At 34.8% G+C, this 25,471-nt stretch overlaps 1 protein-coding gene across 2 annotated transcripts; it reads left to right on the top strand.

Annotated features, from left to right (window-relative positions):
* Positions 1–5,514: 5,514 nt before the first annotated feature.
* On the top strand, positions 5,515–24,174 carry LOC129254791 (ion channel TACAN-like). 2 transcript variants are annotated; one of them, XM_064109900.1, is made up of 11 exons: positions 5,515–6,904; positions 7,244–7,360; positions 8,384–8,443; positions 9,029–9,124; positions 11,597–11,626; positions 18,675–18,764; positions 19,475–19,602; positions 20,303–20,395; positions 20,723–20,787; positions 21,246–21,314; positions 22,072–23,117. In XM_064109900.1, exons 1-11 carry the CDS (start codon positions 6,738–6,740, stop codon positions 22,198–22,200), a joined length of 1,044 nt encoding a protein of 347 aa, XP_063965970.1. In that variant the 5' UTR covers positions 5,515–6,737; the 3' UTR covers positions 22,201–23,117. The 2 variants fall into 2 exon arrangements, with proteins under 2 accessions (XP_063965970.1, XP_063965974.1); XM_064109904.1 differs by lacking the exon at positions 11,597–11,626 and having other exon boundaries at positions 22,072–24,174.
* Positions 24,175–25,471: the final 1,297 nt, after the last annotated feature.

The raw sequence follows: 25,471 nt of genomic DNA, 5'->3' as shown, positions 1-25,471 counted from the left end.
TTATAATTAAAATAAAATTAAAATAAATAAATGATTTAGCATGTTTAACATCTTAGTAGTTTTGCTTGTCATGTTTTTTTTTTTTGCTGAATGTTATTGAACACGTTTTTTACCTTACATAATTTCTTTTAAAGAAATTTGTTGTTTATCTATGAGAAAGCATGAGGGGTCGGCTAAAGAGATATAGTGCCGCCCATTTCAAGTATTTCAAGTTTATTTTTTAAATAGAAAAGGGGTGGGGATAAGACGGAGGGAGAATAGAAGAACATATTAAAAAAAATATTTGGCCCTATACATTACCCCCGGGAATAATACATGTAGCCTACCCCGGAGAAGTTAAAATGGCATCCGTTTTTGGACGTCCTGCCGTGCAAAAAGACGACCTGAAATTGATGACAACTAGCCCCCATATAAAAAATAACTTGGTGCCATCCCAGATAAAATGCATCAGAGTGCAACCAAAAAAATGTTTAGAGGTGATATGTCAGTGTGGCTTGCCGTAAATGCATTTTCTCTCAATGCCAACGGTGGCGGGCAGTGTGCAAAGAAGATCATGCCTACGTAGGACATGTCTGGAGGTGTCTTTCCAAGGACCATTCTTCGTATCGCCCAAATCGGCTTTGTGAAACAGTTGAGCGATATCTCGTTCTTACGTAGAATGGTTCTACGAAAGACCCTTTCATGCAACAGGCCCCTGGGCCATAGATCGATCCCCGCGGGCCCTATTGTCAGTATTGAACTTCAGCGGGCCACCTGTAGCTGGTCTGGGGGCCTATCATGTTATGCTGTCATGACATGGCTGTGCCGAATGTCATGTCGTGTGTGTGTGCACAGCCACAGGTGCATGTGTGCAATTGATCATTAAAGGAGAATGAAACTCTTGGAGCAAGTTAGCCTTTGTGAAAGCAGAAAAATTCAAGAATAAGATCAACAAAAGTTTGAGTACAATAGGACTAGCAATAGAAGAGTTATGAGCATTTGAATGTCGAGATCACTAATGCTATGGAGATCCTCCCATTGGCAATGCGACCAAGATCTATGATGTCACAGATGAACAACTCTTCCCTTTTGGACACTGAAAATATACCCCAAAACATCTCTTTTTGCTCATTCTTATCATATGACAAACGAGTCATCAATGATATAATGTTGTGAAACCTCTGTACTTGTCCTCTCATAAAGAGAACACCTCACCTTGTGATAGACTCTATAAAAGTGAGAATATAAGTGAAATAAGTACTAAAGTAATGAGGAAGTTGTATGTGTGTGACATCACAGATCTTGGTCTCATTGCCAATGGGAGGATCTACATGGCATTAGTGATCTCAATATTCAAATGCTCATAACTTTATTATTATTCATTCAATCTTCCTCAAACTTTCAACAGTATGTTTCTTTGATTTTTCTCTTTGATATGGATTCAGCTGGTTTCAAGAGTTTCATTCTCCTTTAAGATTAGTAGATCTATCCATAGAGCTATTAACAGAAGGAGATCTGACTCTCCCAAACGCTTTGCCCCATGCGCGGCACCGCTAATCCCTCTCATCAGGGTCCCTCACGGCGCATTACACAGGCCGCTCGTAAATCAGATAAGGAAAGTTGATCGACGCGGTCGACAGCTCGGGTTTGCGCTTGCGCAGTAGCGTTTTCACCCATAATGCATTTCACATCGGCTTCACAAATTTTATGCAAACATGGCGGCGCACGATTTCGAAGACGAAAATGGGGTTGAATGCAGGGTGACCAGATTTCACAAAAAGAAATATGGGACAATCGACAAAGCACGCTGCATGAGCGGATCGACCGGGCCGAGCCAGGTCTTTAAAAAAAAGATCAACAAAGGAGGCTACACCGTGGAGCTGTTAATAGCTCTATGGCTACACAGTGTTCGACTTGGGAAAAAATGTACAGAATTGGAAGGGGGGGGGTGAACGAAAGAATGAAGGAGGGAATGAAAAGGCGAAAGAAAAGAGTTGAATTGAGAACGGAAAGAAAATAAAAAATGAAGGGGAAAATGAAGGAAAATATATTTAAAAAAAAGGAATGTTAGAATAAAATGATGAAAGATAGAATAAAAATAAAAAACGTTTCCGTCATTCTTTGAAATGAATTATGAAGGAAGAAAAAGAAAAGAAAGAAGGGAAGATGTGTGAAAGAAAACATAAGGGAGAGAAAAGAAAAAAAGAAGCAAGAAAAAAGGAGGAGGAAAGAAAGAACGAATAAAAGAAAAATGTTTCCTTCATTCTTTGAAAGAAAGAAATAAAGAAAGAAGAAAAACAGGAAGGAAGGGAGGGAGGGAAAGAAAGAAAAAAGGACACAAAGTAGAAGGAAGAATAAAAGAAAGGATGAAAGAGAGGGAGGAAAAAATAAAGGGAGGAGAGAATAAATATAGAGAAAATAATGGAAGGAGAGAAAGAACGAAAAGAAAAGGGAGAAGGAAGCAAAGAAAAGTTTAAGGAAAGAAAAAATGAAGGGAAAAAAGGAAGGAGAGTAAGACAAAGAAGGAAAGAAAGAAAAATGAACAGAAAGAGAAGATCAGGAAAGAAAGATAGGGAATAAAGATAGATGGAATAAAAAAGGGGCAAAGAGGAAGGATAGAATGATGAAGAAAAAAGGATATGAAAGAAAGAAAGAAAAAAAGTACAATCTTAAAACAAACAAAAAATCCCATAACCTAACAAAAATCATATTTCGTGTTTCTAAATATATTTAGAATAGAAATAGAATGTTTTAGAAATGAGGGGGGGGGGGTCGGGTGTCCGGAAACTTTATATTTTGGAAGCTTTCTTTTTTTTCCTTTAGATTAAACTAAAAATATGAATTCAATAGTTGTAATCATCTTTTATTTTGTTCTCTATAATATTTTTAAAATCATAATTATATTTTGTACTAAAAATTGTAAAATTTCGCTTGTAAATTTTTCCAAATGACTTTGTAACTTAAAATGAATTGTCCTGACACAGAACTGGGTATACTTCTTTGTGGTCCCAAACATGTTATTTTTAAGTTCTTTATTATGTAGAATAACAATTTTTTGTACTTTGTTCTCCTTTTTACTGGTTTGTAAATTAAATTTATTCGCTCCGCGGCCCCTGCTATTTTCCAAAAACGATCCAGAGACAAGAGCGGAGCGAGCACGGAGCTCCCGTCATTCATTACACTCACTTTCAACTTACACAAATAGGAGTATGGTACGTGGGGCACCGAAGGGTACTCTACGATGCGACAATCACCAGAGAAATGCCCCGCAGATTCGTCGTTATATTATCAAGACCATTGTAAACACGCAAATGAATTTTGTATAAAAATAAAGCTCAAAGTATGCTTTTTCACCATATTATAATTTCTAAAACATGTACGAGCAGGGAAAGATTTAACTACGTAAGAAAGACAGACATACCTAAAATGACCAATCTCCAACTTCCTCCGTTTGTAATTTTGTTGAGTCAAATCAGATTGTGACGTATTTGGTATGTATGCAAAGGGGATCATCTCAGAAGTTCAACCATACATAAAAGACGTACATCAGGAATCCGTACGAAGAGATATGGATGTTAGAAGAACAGCAAGTCGTGTTTCAATTTTGAAAAAAACTGAGCTCAGAGAGAAGTTATGTGGGAGAACGTCGTTTACGGCGGTGCCTCGTAGGGTCCTTCAAAAAATCTCTGACCTCAGATTTTACGAGGGGGCTTATCGCGTTATGTAAGCGGGCTCTAACTTTTGCCTGGCGGCTCGCCGATTGATGTTAGATATTGTTCCTTCGCCCGAAGGAAGCGATAACAAAGGATTAACAGAGGATTTGGAAGATGGTTCTCCTCTTAATAGCTCCATGATCTATCTATAGTAACTATACTAACTTGTTTAGTCGTTAACTTAGCCGACAGGTAATGCCCTGTTGGCTGTTGAGTCATGACTCAGTCCACTCACACTATTGCGATGTTAGTATATGCTATACGAACCTCGCACAACCAACGTGTTTTTGTAGTGGATTTTAGAGTTGTCGTTAACATCGCTTCATAACGTGAATGATGTTAGCCGAAACCCATTCCGCTACTCACCACACCAGGGCTTTTTCTGGTAGAAAGCATTCCATTTTCAATTTTTTACATATTTTTTTAATTTAAAAAGGACACAAAAAAGAGCAAAATCGCTAACCTCCGCCTGGAAAGTGGCTTCGCACGTCTCTTCCACGGAAATAAAAGGAAGGTCGTTGGTGGTGCTAATACAGTTCACAACCTTAATTCAGCTTGGTGGTATTTTGTAAACTAGATTCATGATTCATTGTATGCGCAATTCCAATAATTGTTTGATAAAATAGAGACCCCAATAAATGCAATAACTTAAAAAACATACTTTTTTATTATTTTTGCTGACGATAATACTTTTTGGAAAATATTCAAAACGATGACAAATTAAACAAAAAATATAGAAAATTCTATGTACCTTATACGAAGCCCCGCAAGTGCTACCGTTCGTTTGTCAATCAACGTTCCACCAAAGTCTTTACAGTAAAAAGATTGAACACTTTGCCGACTTCGCGTAACGCTTTGCATCGATTTACGTGTAAGATAATTTTTGTGTCTAGTCTTTCAATTGTAGTGTCTTTGATATGAAGATAAATCGCGCTCCCTCTTTCGCTAATTAGACGAAAAATTTGAGAGCTAGAAAGGTGGCTTTCGTATTTTGTCAACGAGAAGAAAAATCAACGCTTAAATGTCGCATTTTGAGGGATATTCATAAAATTATGAGGAATTGACTTCACATCGTTTGGTAAGTTTCGTAGGAGGACTTCATTCTGTAAGTCCTCGTATTCATTTTTCATAAAGTAACGTTATTTGTTGAATGCGCCGTGCCTTCAATTATTCTGTAGTCAGCGGCTGAGATGTAGCCATGGGTGTGACTCAGTCATGTGAGTATTGACAACACTAGTCACTATTGTTGTCAGTTGTATCTAGCCTGGAGGCTCCTAGAGAGTAAAAATCATTTACTAACGTATGCTTTACTCTCAACGGTGCCTGGAATTGCTTCCCATACATCTACACGCACCGCCCAAAATCCTGAAACTTTCGCCCCCGAGATTTCTACTTTCCTTCTCAAAGATCTAGGCTTCTAGCCCTAAATCATGTACATGGGATACAACTTCATTTCCGACATTTCTACGATATTGATTTCATTTTAAAACAAAAATTCTTTCAAAAAACGAGAAAAATTTTATGAAAAGACGAGAAGACGAGAAGAACTTGGCCACCGTGTTTACGTCGCCATCTTAATTACATTGTCTTTTGCTTGGCGACAGCACGGTTTGCGTGTGAGAGAGAGAGTGAAGCTTGGCAGTTTAGGCTCTGCCCTTTTTAGTAAATATATATCTTTTTTTTATATTGATTTTTCATGGTGTAGAGTTTAGTTTTAAGTCGTAATAATTAGTAACCGTCGTTTCTGGGGATTTATTCAACAATTTCTGACATTTTACTATAATCCCATTCATGTATTGGTGAGTGAGCCAACACAGTTCAGCGGAACAACCAAAATACAGAGACTGAAGCTTTTGGTCTAATAATTAATATGCTTCAATTTCTTTGACTTTGTGGTGTGGCTGAATCCCACCCCGCCAGCTTTGGCGGCTGAGCTTCATAGAATTGTGATGAAGAGCACCGGACCATTCATTGGTTCGCTACTTATGACCAGCGAGAAAAGGTGAAAAACTTTAACAAAATCGAGCATATACATGGAATTTTATCCTTGGTTGAAAAATTTGAGTTTTAATGGAATATAAGAAAGTCCATCTTCTGCGATAAAAGTGGTAACTTGAATAGATACGATCACAAAATAAAGTCAGCTGTTGAGCAGGGCCGAGTCGAGCACCAACACAGCTAATACACGCGCGCCTATGGGAATCGTGAGCTGTAGGAAAAGTGTTGTGTTGATGATTTGAAGCCCACGAACAGGATGAAACATCCCTGTGAAATTAGATTTTTACAGATAAGATGAGTGCAAATCATTAGAGTCATACATTTTATTGGACAACTATATTTACTCTTACGGATTCTTGACGTAATTTCAGCCTTTGCATTCTGTACGCTGAGATTTTACTGTAATTTCCCCGATTTCACTTTCGTCGACGAGAAGTTCTCGAGGAAAGTTGAGATGATCAGCAATGCAGCGCAGTGACGTCATAGGCTATCAATAATGGGATCGGTATCGTTCTTCTGAACCGAGCTCGATGTTGGAGCTCGGTTCAGCAGCCTTTTCAAGCTCTCAACACCAAACACCGAATTTGAAATCACCCACTGAATCTTGAGAGTAAACATTTTATTTACGAAAAAATTTGTAGCAGTTAGACATTGGTTAGATTTAATGTCATTTAACAAAGCCTCATTTAACAGCCTCTTTTATCACAGCTATCAGTAGATCATGTATTATTTTTACAGGAGGTCATGTAATACAGATTTTCAAAGAATGCATTATTGATGAAGAGTTTGTATCACCATAAGGAAAAGCAAAAACATTTTGGGGGGTATTTTATAGTCCATCAAAGGGAGAGTTGTTCACATGTGACATTACACATCTTTGTTGCATTGCCAGTAGGAGGATCTCCATAGCATTAGTGATTGCAATATTCAAATGCTCATAGCTTTCTCATTATTTGTCTGATTTTTCTTTAACTTTCTTTGATCTTATTCTTTGATTTTTCTGTTTCCACTCAAGCCCACTTGTTCCTAAGGTTTCATTCCCCTTTAATGAAAGCAAGGAAAACTATTACATGTACTTTTACTTTTTTGTTGCAGGAACTTCATAAGAAGTACAAGGAGAAATTAGAGGAAGTTCAGTCGATGCAGAAAAAATGTGCTACTTTAGTTGGCCATCAAAAGAAGAGATATAAGGAGATTGGAGATGGAATTAAAGAGTAAGACAACTGAATTCATATTCAAACAAATTTTCTCCCCTTTTCTCTTTTATGATGAAAAAAATATTCTTTTGATTTGATGTATTGTTTTTCTTTATATTTTGTTATTGATTTTATATCTTCAGTAATCCTTATCATCCCGAGATGCCAGTAAAAATAAATTTCCTTTAAGAGAAAGCCTGCTATTTGTGTTGGAATCTGTGAGTTATTTTTCTGAATGTAGTTTTTGTTTGATATTCAGTCCTTGGAAATAATATGGAATGAAATGATTCTGCAAGCTGAAGTGAACTGCTTTAACTTACATTTGTATCCCTATTTTTATTTGTTGTTATTTCTAAGGAAAAGCCAAGGTCTAAGTGGAGAAGAGAAGGCTAAGTGTAATGAGCTAAAGAAATTGGTTGAAGACAGGAAAAAGAATTGCAGTGAAGTCCTGGATACTCTGCCAAGGTCCAACAAGTAAGACAGGTTTAGGCCTTTTATTTGTCATACCTCATACTCAGGATAAGGCAAATTTTCTATAGGACATAGTCCCATACTCCAGCTTGAATTGGTTAAGTTAGGTGCAAAATTAGGTGCAAAACATTTTTCCAGGCCATTGAGAATGAGCTGGACATTAAGGCCAGCCAAAGGAGTCCCTATAGCCATAACCTTGATTGCATTCAGGAATGTATATACTGTGGTTTGTTTGGAAACTTTTCTTTGATTGTTTTTCTAGTAAGTGCATCCTAAGCCAGGAGAAAACATTGGATTCATACATCTGCAATCAGATCTTCATTATGGATGTTTTTTTTTACAGTAATTGTTATCATTAAAAAAAAATAGAACTATACTACTCCTTTTGTGTTGCACTCACCATCTCAAAGACCATACTCTTGATTCTTTTTTATTCAAACAAGCTCTGCTTTTTGGTTTGTACTTTCTCCTTTTCGATTCTGATTTTGTTCTGACATTTTTTTTTTTACTATTGATCTTTATACATACTATATGAAGTGTTATTATATTATGCTATGCTAATTGTATCATTGTAAATTTGAAAAATTGAAAGTGGAAAATACAACAATAGCATTGAATTGAAAAATTATACTAATGATAGATAAAATTGTATTTGCATTAGGTTGTGATTATCAATAGCCTAGTTTTGGACATTACTCATATAAATCTAACATTTGAATGCTTATTTTGAATAATGGTATTGTTTTTTTTTTGTTTTTTTCTGGGGCTACTTTTTACAACCTATTGCCTAAATCTGCAACATTGGATTTACAGCTTTATTATTGAAGTGGATCGGGATTTCCAGGTCCCCTCTTTTTTAGTTTCCAGTGCTTTTTTGAGCATTTTCGGGGCTATATCTCCCACAGCCCCCATTTAATTTTTCCCCTGGTGTTAAGTTCTTCAACAATGATTTGTTTGTCCCCCATCCTTTACCACTTGATGCACATTGGAATACAGTTATTATGCTTATATTTCACTTTATTCTAGCTTCTTCTTGAGTACCACACTTGGACCAGTCAGTGTCTCCATCTTGAGTAAAAAAGACAGGTAAGAATTTTAATTGTTTTTCTTTTCGAGTAGTGTTCTGATGATATACTAAATAGATTACCTCATTGAACTTACTTATGAAATGCTTTGGATGTTTATTCAAATACTTACTTGCACATAATTATAATGTTGATATTTGTTCACCAAATCAAACCAGAGGCCCTACATGAAATTTAAAAACAGGTACATATTATCAATGAAATGAATGATTATTCTTCTGTTTACAACAGTCAACTGTGTAGAGTATAGTCTTTCTAGATTGTTGAGGTCACAAGAATACATCACATTGAGTGCAGTGGGAGAATAAAGTAAACTACAGTCGGAGTAAAATTGCAGCTTCACAGATCCCTTGTTTTGTTTGTGTGGTTATTTGAATTATTCTTGATTATTGAATTTATACATGTATATTTGTTGTTCACAAAACACATTTCAGAGTTGCCTTTATTTGTCACAAACCTAACAGATGTTAATAAAAACTTTTCTGAAATTCTTTCAACATTCCTGCCTGATTGATTATACTGTATTGTTTTAACTTATTATTCCCTTTCTTATTCTCTTTTACCACTTCCATTTGATTTTGATCAGGTTTGCTTACAAGGAGGAGTATGAACAGTTCAAGCTCTATCTCTCTATCATTATGCTTGTTGGAGCTACTATCAACACATTCTTTATCAAGAACAGGTATTTACACTTTGAAAATTACAATCTCTGCTGGTATCTCCCCTGCATTAATCCATCTGACAGTTTGACATTCGTTTCATGTCAAATTTCTTTTCTAGCTAACTTTTTAACATGTTGGAGACCAGGGGGGTGTTTCACAAAAATTTTAGTAAGCTTTAGAGTCCCACTTACATACCGAGTTGCGTACGGTATGAAAGGATTGACCGCATTGGTCAGATCGTGTCATGAGGACGCGCACTGTTGCGTGTCTATCAATAAGATTGCACGTTGCATATCATGTACATGTCGGCATTTAAATGCGACTAAAGTCATACTTAAATCTTTGTGAAACACCCCCCAGGCCATCTTATATTTTGAGGACTGGGGTCTATGGAAAATGCTTTAGTCATTCTACAGCAGGTTGATACTTCCCGAAAGTGATTGTATTTATGACTGAATTGTTGTGTATACATTCTTTAGATAAGGTTAGCTGATATTCCATTCTCTGAGTTTTCATAGAGAAGATTTGCAGTTAATCAACACTTGTTGATACAATGTTCTTTCATTATCAATCCTATCTATACTTATCTGTTTAATTTGTTAAGACGGGGTATTTACGGTCATAAGTAGGGTCAAATCCTTTGTTCAAGGTGTGCTGATCATATATTTTTATTTTATGGAAGTTTTTTTGTATGGGTAATTCCATGAGATTTGGTCCAGTTTTACCAGAACAAAAAAAATCATGTCTCAGTTAAACTTGGCAAATATCTTCGAATGATAACTTCACCAAAAAACTGAAGTCCACTTAGGTTTACTAATTAAGCGTGACGGTGGTTGCCAGTGACATATGAATGTGATGTCCATGTTACGTTGATAAAAGGTTTATTTTAACTACAACAAATCCAGAAAAGATTTATAGATGAAATTGAATTTTTGTGGTTGGAGACCTTCCTCACATTGAAACATCAAATCATGGCCACATCTAAATTAATCTTCACTTTGAAATAGAATTGATACCTATGTTACATGGACGTCTTGTAATTTTTTACCCAACCTTATGGAATTACCTGTTTCCCTGCAGTTATGTAACACCTGTTTTTGTGACACTTTCTGTGTCTGCATCTATTTCCTACACGAATTGATAACCATTTCTAACTCAAGTCATTTTGCAAAGAAGTAACAATCAGCTTTTTACATTGCAGTGCATACATATGAAATTCAACTGCAAAGTGCTTAGTACAAAAAAAGAAATTTGAACATGTGGCACCGATCCGGCATAGTCTCTGTTGGCTTCTGATAAAAGCTTGTATTTGTTTAAAGTCCTCACTCTTGTTTTTAAGTGCATAAAATATCAACCCACTCCAAAATTTTCTTTTACAATCAAAGGATCTTCTCTCTGAAATACAATTAAAGTCCAAGACATTTTGAAAAAAAAGTCATGGAACTTCACAGCACCACATTTTCGTGTTAAAGATTCATTCTAAAAAAATGTTGGGGGGGGGGTTATCTGCCATTAAATTTAATTTGAAAATTAAAGGACAACATGTATCCATTCTAAATGAGAACTTGAGCACCGAGGTAACAGGAGGTGAAAGAGTCACTCTAGTAAATATGTTTGAAACAAATTTCTGTATTTCAAGATATAAAGTAATATAAGTACAATGTTGAAAAAAAATACTATGAAACAATCATTCAACTTATCCATCACAATATTTATTAAAAAGATGTGTAATTTAGAATCCTTTATCAAAATAAATGTTACAGTGAAGATCTGAATCAAGCTACTCCTTTGTGGTAAGGAAGTAACCAGATGGGCATTTCATGAAGCAACCTGTCGTTAAATTTGTTCACTGATAAACTTGCTCTTTGTCATGCAAGATCACTGACAATTTGCTTCTTGAAATGTTTACTGTTACTTTGTACACAAATTTATGACTATCAACATCCACTATTCCATATAAGACATGTTCATGTTACATGTTACGATTATATTATTCAAAGTCTGTTTTTACCATTGTCAACACATCTTCATGAATGTGGATGAAAATTGTGTCTTTTGATAACCATATCCCTTTTCTTGAAATTATTTTTGTGTGTGTAAATGACCCCCCACCCTTTGTCAGAAAAAAAATGCATAGGGACCTATGTATGATAACTGTACAGAAGCACATACTTTTCTGTCATTTGTGTGAGTGTGTGTGTTTTTCATTGTTTTGATAGTAACAACAGAGATATTCATTTGGAGATACATGTATAAAGTGTATCTGAAATTTGAACATTGTAGCTTGTTGACAGGTGGAGGTACATGTATGTTATCCATATTTCAAGTGCCAACCTTTATTAATCATCATGCTATGTCTATTTATAGCTTGTCAATTCTAGCCCTACATAATTAATTCTAGTCTAATGCATCATGACATGCATAAGTCTTTATGATATCATGCCTCCATGAATATAATCTTGATCATTTTTACTACTCCATCCATTTCCCAGTCCTATGAACAGTCCTAATCGCATAGGCAGGTAAGCATCGAGTATGAACCATCATAAGTCATTGTACAGTGAAACCTTTACATTACAACCAATCATGAGAGGTGATGAATTGGGTAGTGTTTCACAAGACCATTTTGTGGGCAAATTCGATGAAAAGTCAGTGAATGCACAAAATTTTGCATAAATCTCAGTGGATCGAATTCACAAAGATGGTTTTTAAAACCATCGGTTGAACCCTTGGTTTATGCAGATTTCCTGTATAAATTACGCTTATATTAAAAATATGCGCCAAATTGACGCCTATTGCCGTGATTATCTACGCTATTTTATTCATGAGTCCACTGTTTTGAATTAATGAGTCCACTCTTCAAACAGTGAGCTTATGAATAATATAGCGTACTTAACAGGGACTCGGTTTTATAATTATAAGGGGAGCAATAAAAAGCTCTCCTAGAACTTTTAAGGAGAGCGGTAGAGGAGCACTTCAAAAAGCTCTTCTTCAACATACAAGGGGAGCTTTTTGCCCAATTAACAAAATGGATGGAGGAAATGTATGTACTATAAAATTACAATCAACAACCAAAGGAAGTATTTATAATTGTTTTACAATGTATTGTAATTAGATTGTGTGTTGTAAAACCTGTTTTAGTTAGGTTTTGACTTTGGCTAAAAGTTAAGTCACTGACAATTTTTTTTTTTTTTCGGGGGCTCCATTTTAATTTTTTTGTCAAATTTCGGGGGCTATTTTTAAATGCTACTTTTTTGTATTTTGAGGAATACCTGTTCACTTATTAAGGAATTATTACTTTTTGTTTAATATTGTATGATTTTTAAAGTTATTTATCATGTTTAGAATCTTGGATGTGGGTGTGTGTGGATGGGTTGGTGTGTGCGTGTGTGTGTGACTGTGAGTTGGACTTGGATATAAATGAATTCAATATCTAATTTCTACTCCATTTATTCCAGTACAATATCCTAGTCAGCCATGTACATGTAATAAAGGCCCACTTACCCTAACTTGGCTAAAGTTCTTTGAAAACGCAGATCTCCATGAAAATTTAATTTCTCTATGGGGGAGTCTAAATTTGGTGAGAATGTATTCATTAAGAACTTAAATATACATGACAATGAAGAAATCATCAAACTTTATTGGCAGTTTTGAAAAATATTCCTGAAATGTAAACTCTGTCTGAAACAGAAAATCACCATCATTGAGGCCTTTACTGAGCGAATTGTCCCCCAGAGCTCTGGCAGAGAGACAGAGCTCCAACTGGCTAGCTAGTAAAAGCGCCAATGCGTGAGCCTGCCGCCGTCCTTGTAAAAAAGATGGAGCTTTGTTTGATGATTTATTGTCTGATATAATACCTCATCCCCTAGAAAAAGAAAACAAATGATTTTTTAGTTATAATTGATAAATTAGATAACTTATTTTGGAAGTTAATAAGCCGTTTTGAAAAGCAAAGCCGAATGACAACTCACCAATGCTAGGTTACTAGACTCTGGGATTTATTTCCTGTGTAATTCGAATTATTTTATCACAGAATTGTGATATCTGTAGGGGAAACATGTGCATTCGAAATGGCACACGGTGGTAGTCATAATGGACCCCTATACATGCAACTCTTTCCCGACCGTTGCGTTGATTTTTTTTTCCATACCTGGTACCATGTGTATGGAAATACGTGGTACAGAAAAAATAACGCAACTTCGGAATTTGAAACTGCGCTACTCGCTACTTTTAAGGCTTATTCGTGATTTTGAGTGTGGATTTTGGATGGTTTTTAAATGGTAAGCGGAGCTCGAGCATATGGCACTAGTGGGCCGTTGAGTTGTTATCACTCGGCAATAATTTCGGGGGCGACATTCAGATTTTATGTCGCCCCCGAAAGCATGATTTTGGGTGATTTCGAGGGCGACTTTAGGCATTTTCGCGCAGGTCAGCTATCGCGAGGCGCGCTATTAATCGCGCTACCAAAAATGGATTAAGGCGCGCATGTAGCGCGCGATCGCTCTCGCGCGCCTTAAAATCGAGTCCCTGACTTAACCATGGCAACAGGCATCAATTGGTCAAAAGTGCGCATCAGCATTGGACAGTTTTCATCATATGCAAGAAACAAGCATAATTTATATAGGAAATCTGCATAAACCATGGGTTTAACCGATGGTTGTAAAAACCACCTTTGTGAATTAGGGCCAATAATTTTGAACCTGAATCTTTTAAATTTTTTCTTTAAATAAGACCCTGGGAAGTGTTTTTGAAGGCTAAGATGAAAGAAATTTGCAAGCAATTGGAAGTTAAATTTAGATCATAAAAAAATCGGCAGTGAGTAGGGGTAGGATGGGCACTGCAGTTACAAGATAACAGTCAGACCGCAGGTCCCTATGCTAATGAGCAAAAAGGCCAGATTCATCCAAATCATCTCGTGGCTTAATCCTCCTTCTTGCAAAATCTCGTGATTCGTGAGATTTTCTTTCTCTAAGAATTTACCTGTTTTAACCTCATGTTAAATGAAATATAATTGCACCATCAGATAGAGTAAATGTTACTCTTTCATATTGGTCATTTATTTTGTATACAATATTTTGTTAAATAAGTAAATTTCTGGCCTGAAAATGTGCCACAAAACTGAATTTTCTTCCTCTGTTTTCTTTTGCAAATTGTGCAAAACTTTTTATCTTGAGCCTCAATGATATCTATATCACCATAAAGCTGAACTTCTGTACTTTCTCACAATGCCACTCTTGATATGCGGCACCTTTTAATCGGGTCAAGATCACACTTTTCCCACCAAGGTACAAGACGAGATTTCTGAAATTTTGTACTTGCATGAAATCCAGAGTTCTGATTGGCTGGATAAGGTTCACAGAACAACAGGCGCGGGGTATTTGAGGAGATTACCACATGGGAAGTGTGACCTTCCCATGAACCCAGGCACTGGAACCGTTGGAATTTGCCAGTGTGTGGTCTCTTTGACCAATCAGAGTGCAGTATTCTTGTTTTCAAGCTGCTTTATGTACTTGGCCAATGAAAAGTGTGATCTTGACCCGATTAAACCAATTCTTATTTTGAAATCTATACCATTTTAAAGCATACATATTCAGCTTTATCATGATTTAAAAATCATTTGGGCTCAAACAAAAATAAAGTGCGAAAAAAGCAGCTTTTGTCAGGTGAAAATAATTATTTTGTAGCATATTTTAGATCAAAATTTTAACCTATATTACAAAATCTTTGAATAAATTCAAACACATGACCTAAGAGAATGATTCTTCTTCTTCACGATGATACCAAATTCATGAAATTCGATGCACAATTAGAGCAATGACAGAATGAAAAGAGGTGTTTTGGTCCGCATCAAGCTCATTAAATATGCAAAACATCTCAAGTCATGAATATCACTTGGATGAAAGAAGCCTCTTTCTTGGGACCTACCGTCTGACTGATAACATTATACATGTACATGCACGCTTGTACATAAAAGCATGTAAAAAGAATTGATTTTTTTATGGATGGGTGTTGTATGTGCATAGTTGCGTATGTACAGTAAAAAGGGTATCAAATTTGCCAAAAATCAGGGGGGGGGGGGAAGGGTATACTTTCAATAGCCTGGATAAGTGCAAAGGGTTTATATTTTACTTCTTTGCATTCTGGTATATGTACAACTACACTGTTCATTATAGTGAAGTACATGTAGAGAAAGATTTCTTTACATCCTTCAGGTAAGGTCCTTTGAAGAAATTTATCTGAATGTATCAAATAGTAGTAATTAAAGAATCAAAGAATGTTGATACAGAATGGTTGCATTGTTCCAGAAAGTAGGTTTCACTGTATAATAGATCAAAGTTAAATGATGGTACCTGCATTGTGTAGTTAGTGCTTCCTGCCTGTATATACATGTGAAGTTCAATCCCAGTGTCTGGTGAAATGCTTCGAGATCATGTGATGCTGCATGCAATGTGGTTATGTAGTTTAGTTAAAGGGTAATCAGAGGTGGAAATACATGTATATGTACCTTCCCAAATTAATAATCAAGGCCCCGTCTTAAAAAGAGTTATGATTGATCCAATTAACCACAACTTAGGTCTCCTCGCCTTCCTTTAAAATGATATCTTTTCTGTCTTAAGCTGTATAATGTATTTAAAAACAATGTTTTCTGCATACTCTGTTTTATGTATACCTGTATCATATGTTTTATCATGTACTCTGCTCATTGTTTCATACACACTTGTATGTTTGTCATATATTCAAACTCAAAGTTGGAAGACAAATAAAATGAACTGAACTGAACTGAACTGAACTATGGACGGCCAGCAACGTCAACATCTAAAAAAAAATTCAAATAGTTTTCTATATAAAATTATATTGTATGATGTATATTCATACATTCATCATTCTCTTTGTTTATTAAGGAGATTGAGCTAATTTCCCGTAGAAAAAATTATGGTGTGGATGGATTTCCATACATGACATTGATTTAATCAATCGTAACTCTTTGAAAGAGGGGGCCCAGAAATACTGCTTAGATACATGTACAATGTACCTCTAAATTGCTGATTTTCTAGTATTATGTTGGTGCATCATTTGGCTTATACATGTAGTTGATTGGTGTAATGTTTAATACAAGTTGGTCTAATGCCCATTGGTGTAGTCCAATAGTTCAAGTGGGATGAAAAAGGCAAAAGGTCTACTATGAACATCGGACCAAGATGAGTGGCTAGAAGACAAAGTGCTTGAAGAGATAAGACCAAGTGGCCTATACATAGTTGATAAAAGATTGAACCTGAAGGTCACATGATATATATGTTAGCCTTGTTGTGTAGAAGAGGTTGTCTTGTATTCTCATTAATATTGTCTAGAATGAGATCAAGAAAGTGATTGATTGATTGATAATAAAATCATTTATCCAGGATCCTCTGAGGGACTGTTGCAAGAAACTTGCAATCAATTACAAGTCAATTATACATGTAGGTCCCAAATGAAACATCTGCCTCACTATCAATTGGAAATGTGCAGTTTTCTTTATGACCAGTCATTTTCATGCTTCACAATTGTGCTAGACCTGCAGATGAAATTTATCTATAAAAAAATGTCAAATTTGCAATTGATTGCCTAAGATTTCCTTGCAGCTTTCCTTAGATCATTAAAAAGGTGGAAATCTCTTCATAAATCTTGAGATAAAATGGGTATTATAAGGATTTTGGAATTGGTTTAAGGATTGTGAATGATTTTCTTAACTTTGTTGCATGATTTTTCCATTAGATTTAATTTGGAATAGATTCTCTAATTAAATGTTATTATTTCACATTTCATTTTTTAGAAAATTGTGTTCTGCATGGTCACTAGTTGGGCTACCTATTTGAGGATAGTTTCTGATTTTTATAGTTCTGATTTGTTGGGAGTTAAAATGTTTCCAATCCCTTTCTTTAATCATTCCTTTTTTTAACATTAAGCAGTGACGTACAGATACATTGATGGGGTGCTTGCTGCCCCCCCCCCCATTAATTTTTCATGACCAAGAAAGAGGAAAGAGAAAATGAAAGAAAGAAGGGTGAACTATATTAGTTTCTGAATATTTTTGTCGCCATTCTCCCAATGCAGATTGAGTTATTTCAGTCTTATTCAATAGAGATACAAACAAAATTATGACCGGGTCTAATCATTCTATTCTGTTGTTGTGTTTTGACCTGTATGGTTGATAAACTATAATCATGTTGCATCATAGTGGTATGTGTTCATCTGTTTAGCTTGTCTGTAATTTATAATTGTAATGCTGTTGAATTGTATTCCAAAAACATAACCTATTCATGTCTTTTGACTGTTATGACCTGTCTTGAAGTGTTTGTTTTATTTTTATTTTAAACAATGGACCAGTGTCCCTTAATTTCATTTTATTATCTTGTAGTATTAGTAGGATCTAAATCAAGTAATGTACATAAATTGCATCTCATATTATTTTTTTTCATTTTAGACCGATAACAAAATTTAAGTGTCTTTGCTTTAATGGCTGTTTTATGTTTACTGTGCAACATATTTTTTTCGAGCAGTCCACATGGAAATGGCAACAAGATCTTGTTGCAATTCTACCATTTGAAATATAGGGAATGTATAGGTAAAGTTCATGAGCACAATGAAAGAAGCAATTGGAGCATGATGAGATTGTGGGGTTTACTGCATGGAATTATGATTTTTTTTTCTTTGTGACTGGCATTTTTAGGGCGTTTCCATTGACATTGTCAGTTTCCTTTGTGTTCTGAAACACAATAGTAGATAGTTATCGGCATCAATAACTTTTAGAGCCATGCAAGAAATATGAACTTTTAACATATATTATAGAAATATGGCACAATACCCTTTTCATGTCTGATATTGGTACGTCAGTTAGCAGGATATACATGTACATGTTTCATAAGTACATACAGGCTTGTAGGATATACATGTATGGGTAAAATAGAAAATTAAAACAACAAAACAAAAGAAAACGGATAAAACATAAAAATAAGTTATCAACAAGTTGGCTATTAATGTAAAGTTGGAAATATCATGTACATGTACAGTGTGCATTTTGTAGAAAAAGTTATGTTTGTCACTTGTCAGTAATTGACATTGAATTCGCCATTGCAAAAAAACAAACATATTTTAGTTTGTTGGATATTTAAAAAGAGAAGAGTTTTTCTGACTATTTTGTTTGTTTTGCTTGTTTCTGTGAAATCTTACATTTAACTCCTTTATCAAGTCAAACAAATTTGGCTAAGCCTAATTACTGTTGAAACTTCCACTTTGAAGATAGAGCCTATATTTAACACATAGCAAAAAAATGTAAAAATGAAATGTTCAATCAATCCTCTAATCTTACAGGATAATTGACCTTTTTGCTGAAGCAGTTTTTCCATTAAATTGAAAATGAAAGGTATTCTTTACTGTTCAGCCAAGATCCTTCAGCCTTCTATACATGTGTCCATGCTTGTGTATTTGACAATTTCTAATGTATCTAATGGTACTTTGATACCACATCTGTATGAGTTGTGTTTTGTTCTATGTTTAACCCGTAATCTGATTACCTTTTCATCACTCTTTTAGGATATGTGATGCCTGTTATCATTTTCTACTTGTCTGGTACTACTGTACTTTGGTCATTAGAGAATCTATCCTCAGACACAATGGATCTAGGTATGTTTAGCATATTCCGGGAAAATTACTCTATGGGTAGTGATCCAGTGGGGGGAGGGGGAGGGAGGGGGGGGAAGGAATGTTCCCCTCAAATTTTGAATTTCATACAACAACCTATGGGAGAGAGTTGTCTTGTCTAGAGCTGTGAGGGACCGAAAGTCACATTAAATCGCTGTGCATTGCATCATATGTATTTCTTATTATATGTTTCGTTCTTGCATTGGATTAGTGCATGAAGTCATTTTATTGAGCAATTTCGGGTGTACACACACTTACATAATATTGCTGTGTATTCAGGCATAAAAAATTAGTCTCAAAAATTGTGCAAGACTTAAAAAAAAAGGTTCTGAAATGACATAGCATGAATCATTTATGTTTCATGTTATGGACTTGCTAATAAAAATATAAAGGAGGGGCTCTGTAGGCCCCTATCTTTCTGGGCTTAACCCCTGAGATGTTAACTTTAGCTTGAACTTGGGGGGGGGCATACTAGTCTAGGAGGATGTGCATTAATTGTAACATGGTTCAGATTAACGTATTAGGAATTGTATTAAGTTACACCTGAAAATAGAAAGGTTAGCCATGCATGCTTTAGTTTTCAATTTTTTCAAAAGTTATTATATTGTACTATAAAAATTGAACCACAAATCAAAACTTGATAAACTCTTGTAAATACAGACTATTTTTTTTCTCCATTTTTGTTACTTTAGGATAAAAGGTTGGTGGGTAGTGCATCATTACCTGACTGTTGTTTTGACATCAATCTTACTGATTTGGCCAGACAGTGTGAGCTATCGAATGTTCAGGAATCAATTCATGCTCTTCTCTCTTTATCTTAGTAAGTACATGTACTCACTTGTTAGAATACGTTAATTAATATACAGATACTGTTATTTTTTGTTTGTAGTTTTGTGTTCCATTTGTTTTAAGTTTGGATTTGTCGTGTTTTATTTCCAAATGCAGGGATCAGCTACGATTTATACATGTGAATGCACATTTTTTATCTCATTTTTTCATCTTAGTTAAAGTGAAATAACATGTTCTTTACCAAATTATCTAAAACATTGCCTTTCTTTATTTTGAACTCTTGATTTAATCATATTTAATGATAATGATAGTTGTAACTATTTAATGATTTTTGTCAGAGGATACAAAGAACAATACTCTCACCCTTGCTTTAACTTGTGCTGCCAGGTACTCATTCACCTTACCTGGGTTGAGTGTCGCATAATATTGACAACTATCTTGCTGAAGGAAAACACGCCATGATTGGCATTCAAACCCACAAGCCTCTGTTTGAAAGATAAGAGTCTGAACTACCGGTACTACATGCAGGGGCAGATCCAGGATTTTCCAAAGGGGGGGGGGGGCACATTTCCCTGAGGAAAAAATTGGCAAAAAAGAAAAGTCCTCACTTTGAAAAGGGTGGGGGCACACTTGTGTTTTAACGGCATTTTTACATTACAAATTGAATTGTGGATCCGCCAGTGACTACATGCCCCCATAATCCTAGTATATCTTTTCTTCCATATATATAGGTGTTGTTCAATTGATGCAGTATTACTACCAAAGTGGATGTTTGTATAGATTAAGAGCTCTTGGGGAGAAAAGTGATATGTACATCACTGTAGGTAAGAATTTACCAATCTTTGTTCATTTGAATTATGTATTTGCGACTAGAAATTTAAATAATGTTAATTTTTAGCTATGACAAGCCTCTTCTTGAAATGCATATAATGTATGTTTATCATACAGTGCATATAATGTATGTTTATCAAATGATGTACAGTGGAAAGTGTAGATATTCCTTCATTTTTTAAGATGACAAATGTTGATTATGTAAATATTTTTAGAACTACTCCTGTTCATACCATGTTTTCTGTTGTATATTTTTGTTCTGGAAAGTAAAATAATCATTTAGTCATTCTTTCTTTTTGTGATTTCTTGTTTGTCCGCAGAGGGTTTTCAGAATTGGATGTGGAGAGGGTTGACATTCCTGCTACCATTTCTCTTTGTAGCATATGTAAGTACAGGTTTCTAGTATCAATCTGTCCTTTTCATTAGTATTCATCAGTCTGCCATTCTATCAGTAAACTTAAAAGACATGCTGTGTAAGAAGAGGTAGCAGTATTTGTTTCTAGTTAATTGAACCTGTGTCAAGGATCAACAATGGCCTGATGGTAGAGTCACTGTCTGGCAAGAAGTATGGTAAATGACATCTTCAAATCCCTGGGTTGCAACATTATTTTAGATGTTTCATTACATATCAAGCTGGTTACAAGCCATAAAATGTCTCGTTGATGTTATTGCTTTTGTTTGTAGATCAATTGAGTGTGATTTTTATTTCAGAAACTCTGTATACTGGTATATAAATATGAATTAAGGTGTGTTGTGAAATTACAGTCAATATTGCAGTTATATTTTATTTTGGCTTGAAAATTTCATACATAGTTTTTATTTCTCCATTTTTCCCTCCCACAGACTTGGCAGTTTTACAATGCATACTCACTGTATCAAATCTCCAAACATCCGGAGTGTAATGAATGGATGGTAAGAAAACTAAGAATATGAGGATGCTGATGATGGTGGTGGTAGGGTGGTGGTTGTGGTGATGAGGATAGTGGTTGTGGGTGTAGTGGTGGTTGTAGTGATGATAATAGAGATGAAAATGCTGATGATTTGAGTGATGATGATGATATTGATGATGATAGTCTTGATGGCGATGATGATTGTGATGATGATAGTATTGACGATGATGATGATGATGATGAAGATGGTTTTGACGGTGATGTAATGATAATGATGATTTTGGTTGTGATGGTTATTTTAGTTACGACGACGAGGACGGTGACGATGATTATGAGGAGGAGGAGGATGATGATGATGATGATATGATGATGATGATGATGGTGATGATTATTATTATGATGATGATGATGATGATGATGATGATGATGATGATGATGATGATGGTGTTGATGATGAGGTTGATGTTGATGACAAATAATGATCAATATTATATTAACAGACAGTATTTCCATAATCCAAGTTACGGTGATGAAGAATTCATTCCCTTTTTTGTTCCAAATTAAATATGTGTTCTGCAAAAAAGATATATCAACTGATTGCTAAAAAGATAACTCATCACTGAATAAAATTACAATCTTCAGTTTGTTCCATTTTATAGACATTGATGAATATGTATTGAAAAGCTTTCCCTGACTTTGTGGAAGATTTTTCCTGTGTAAAACAACATAATGCTCTCTTGGATTTACAACGTATCTTCCTTTTTATTCCCTCTATGTAGGTACCTGTTGCAAGTTTGATATTCTTTTGCCTGTTCCTGGGAAACTTGATAACCACTTCTGGTGTGATTGTCAACAAACTCAAGGCCAAGCAGTCAACCACCTCAAGCCCCAAGAACAAAGGTTCATGATGCAAGTCTCAGCCAGAGGCCGTCAACTTTTTAGCTGCTTTTCAAACTATTGCCATCTGTTTGCAGGAAAAAGAAAAGTATACAAAACGACCATGCAAATGTTTTTCTAAGGTCATCTATTTTTCATTCGCTTTACTTGGCATGCCATCCATTTGCAGGAATAAAAAAAAGGATGTATGAGTTTAAAGTTTTGAGTGACAAAGTTTCAATATGTTTGAAGCTAATGAAGTACTCTTAGCTCACTTTTGAAGCCTTTGCCAACTGGTATTAAATACATGTACCTCAAAATATATACATTAAAAGAGCTCAAAATATGTACATAAAATAGCAAAATGAATCTGCATTGCAAAACTAAAGTATTTTGTACATATTATGCTACAAGAGCTTATGATTTGATAAGGATTTCTATTTCTAACACTTTGGTATGCAGGAGAAAAATGTGATGATTCAAATGAAGCTAAGGAATTGTATTTTGCTATGTTACTTGCAAAAATTATGTGAGAAAAGAAAACAACTTTGTTGCTTAGCTCAATGCACTGTTTTTACACAGGGTTTATTTACCAAGCCTTCATAAAATATTAGATGGGGACCCCTCTATTCCTTAGCAATCTCCGATATATTTCCAGATGCACATATCTTTTTGTTCAATGTAGGACAAAAAACAAATCAATTTTATGTATTTCTTTTCTTTTGTTCAGGAATTGTTTCTCAAAAATCAACACATGTGTTATGAATGTGTTTTAATAAAAAGGTACCAGGGTTTGTTGTATTATGTTGTATTCAGAAACTAGAGAGATACAAATTTCCATAAAGTAATTTACTTCAAATTGAAGAACCATCATGAAATTACCAAATGATATGATGTCTTCTCTGGTCTCAATATGCCATGAGATCGAATTAAATAATATGAATCATTCTGATGTTTTTTTTTTGTGTGAATAGATCAAGAATGATATATTGTTTATTTTTGTATTTTCTTAGAGGGATTCTTTGCATGCAACCTGAAAACTTGCTTTATGCAATGAAGCATGGACAAAGTATACAAATATATCAGGCTTCGAGAAAGTATAGTGGAAATTATTTATCCGAAGTTGGTCCGGCAATTACTATTTTTTCACGGGTTGAAGCCCCAAGGAAAAAATAGTTATATATTGCCAGTCCAACCAAGGATTAATAATACCCTCTTTGCTTTTGAAGGAATCACCCGATATATTGGTTTTATATCCTACTTTTAATAAATTAGAACTAACATCTATGCGCTGAGCTTGCAGAGTCTGGTTATTTGCATTGAATGACCTACTTTTCCCCAAGCCATCATGCTCAGCTGAATGCAGATGAGTGCCTGCGGCCCTGCGCCGACTAATTTCCAGTTTTCTTAAATAATGACGTCAGAATATTGGTATAGCGATAAATATATCAAGATGTGACGTCATGCAACATCATAGTTAGAATACATTTGGTCACATGATGCTATTTTAACCAATCACAATACAGGATTTAATCTATGTGGGATATAATAATTGATCGTCTGTTCCCCATTACATAAAGATTATAATGTATTACATTTCAAAACCAATCCAACTTGGCAAGATTCCAGTGTTTTATATAGTCATCAACAGGTTAACGTCTGTTTTACCTGGTTTTACCAGCACTCCTGCAAAAGTATTTCTTACAAAGCTAAAATCTTGCTCATGAAAACCTATTAGATATACTGTATAGAGATTAAATGGGAAAAGTAGAGCATGTATTTGAAGATGGCTTTTTTAGCCAAAATCCTTTTGTCAATACAAATTTCAAATATGATAGTATTAAAGTGAATTTCTCAGGATATTTATTAAGAATGTTTTGAAATAACTTCTGATCATGTATTCAATTTTGTCTAGGTCATAGCCAGCTAAGAAGTTCAGTAGCAGTATTCTCTGCTGCAACTCTTCTTAACTACCTTTGTATTAATTATATGACTGTATAGGTGATAATTATAATAATAATAAACAATAATATAAATATAATATTACTATTATATTATATATAAATATGATATTACTTATAATATTAATCTCGTCTTTGAAATGCATAATGGACACAACAATTTCCTTTTCATATCAATAAGGGGAGGGGGATTGATTCTAATAATTATTGGATGAGTGAATGACATCATCATAACTTGGTTCAATTTCCACCAGGTCCTGAATTCTGTGTAAATTAAAAGAGCTTTAGATTTCACAGTATGGCTGATATACCAATACTAGAAGATTTGTGTATATGAAATCTAATGCTCCAAATGGTAGGAAGAATTTCTTCCAGGTATCAACGCTTTATAATACTACTACTACTAATAATAATAACAGTATATTTACCCAGGGTAGCCACTTCAGATTTCAAAATAAATTGCTTCATCTGATGTGATCCCTACATGAATAATAATTATTTGTGGTTAACTGAATATAATCATGAGCAGAAATTCATTACAAGTGTATGAATGACAGAAAAAGCTGGATATCTAGAAGAGTGAGTAGTGCCTTTTAGTTGTATTTGTGATTTTGTGGTATATTTGTGAAAAATGCTTGCAGTTAACCTTGTCATGTATGAGTAACACAAATCTCAGCAATTGATCATTCAGATTTTGTAATTAGATGCACATAATGATTAAAGCAATTGAATTATATTTTGAAAAATCAATCATGCCATCAATCACTGAAGCTTCATGTTAAAGAACCTGGTGATATTGGTCTTATAAAAAGGTTACATCAATTAGTAAAGTTTGAACCAACTTTCTATTTTTTAAGATGAAAATCAAAAGCTGAACATCCAACCCAAACAGGATACAACTGATTTGATGTTATAATAATGACTTACATGTGTGCATATTCTGAGTCATATTTGAAAGAGAATTGCTCCTTTATATGCACTTGCAAAGCTTAGCAACATTTGTGTACAAGGTCAATGGAATGTGAAGTAAAACTTTCACAGTCTTAAGACCCATTTTTTTCGCTTGATTACAAAATCTGCTCTGAAAAACGATTAACGCTTTTGTAGCAGTAATCTTGGATACATATGTGGCACCAACTTTTTATAAGGTGCCTTAAATGCTTGGAGAAAATTCCATTACCTATTAACGCACATTCCTAATTTTGTTGGGCAAAAACAAAAATATTTTCACACAAAGATATATTATTGTAGACTGTTCTTCTTGATTTGAAATTTTTAACTACAAAATTTAAGAGAAGAATCTTGCCACAATTCTTATGTGTTTACATCTGAAAGACTAATC

Source organism: Lytechinus pictus, chromosome 2, assembly GCF_037042905.1.
Source record: "Lytechinus pictus isolate F3 Inbred chromosome 2, Lp3.0, whole genome shotgun sequence".
NCBI classification, from domain to species: domain Eukaryota; kingdom Metazoa; phylum Echinodermata; class Echinoidea; order Temnopleuroida; family Toxopneustidae; genus Lytechinus; species Lytechinus pictus.
Note: the sequence above shows the minus strand (reverse complement) of the source record. Positions and strands in the feature narration are given on the sequence as shown.

Excerpts from the sequence above, each read along its gene's own strand:
- LOC129254791 (XM_064109900.1), top strand. The coding sequence starts at position 6,738 with ATGAAAGCAAGGAAAACTATTACATGTACTTTTACTTTTTTGTTGCAG. Across the intron at positions 8,444-9,028 it reads ATCTTGAGTAAAAAAGACAG|GTTTGCTTACAAGGAGGAGT; the intron begins GTAAGAATTTTA and ends GATTTTGATCAG. Across the intron at positions 19,603-20,302 it reads GCTCTTCTCTCTTTATCTTA|GTGTTGTTCAATTGATGCAG; the intron begins GTAAGTACATGT and ends CCATATATATAG.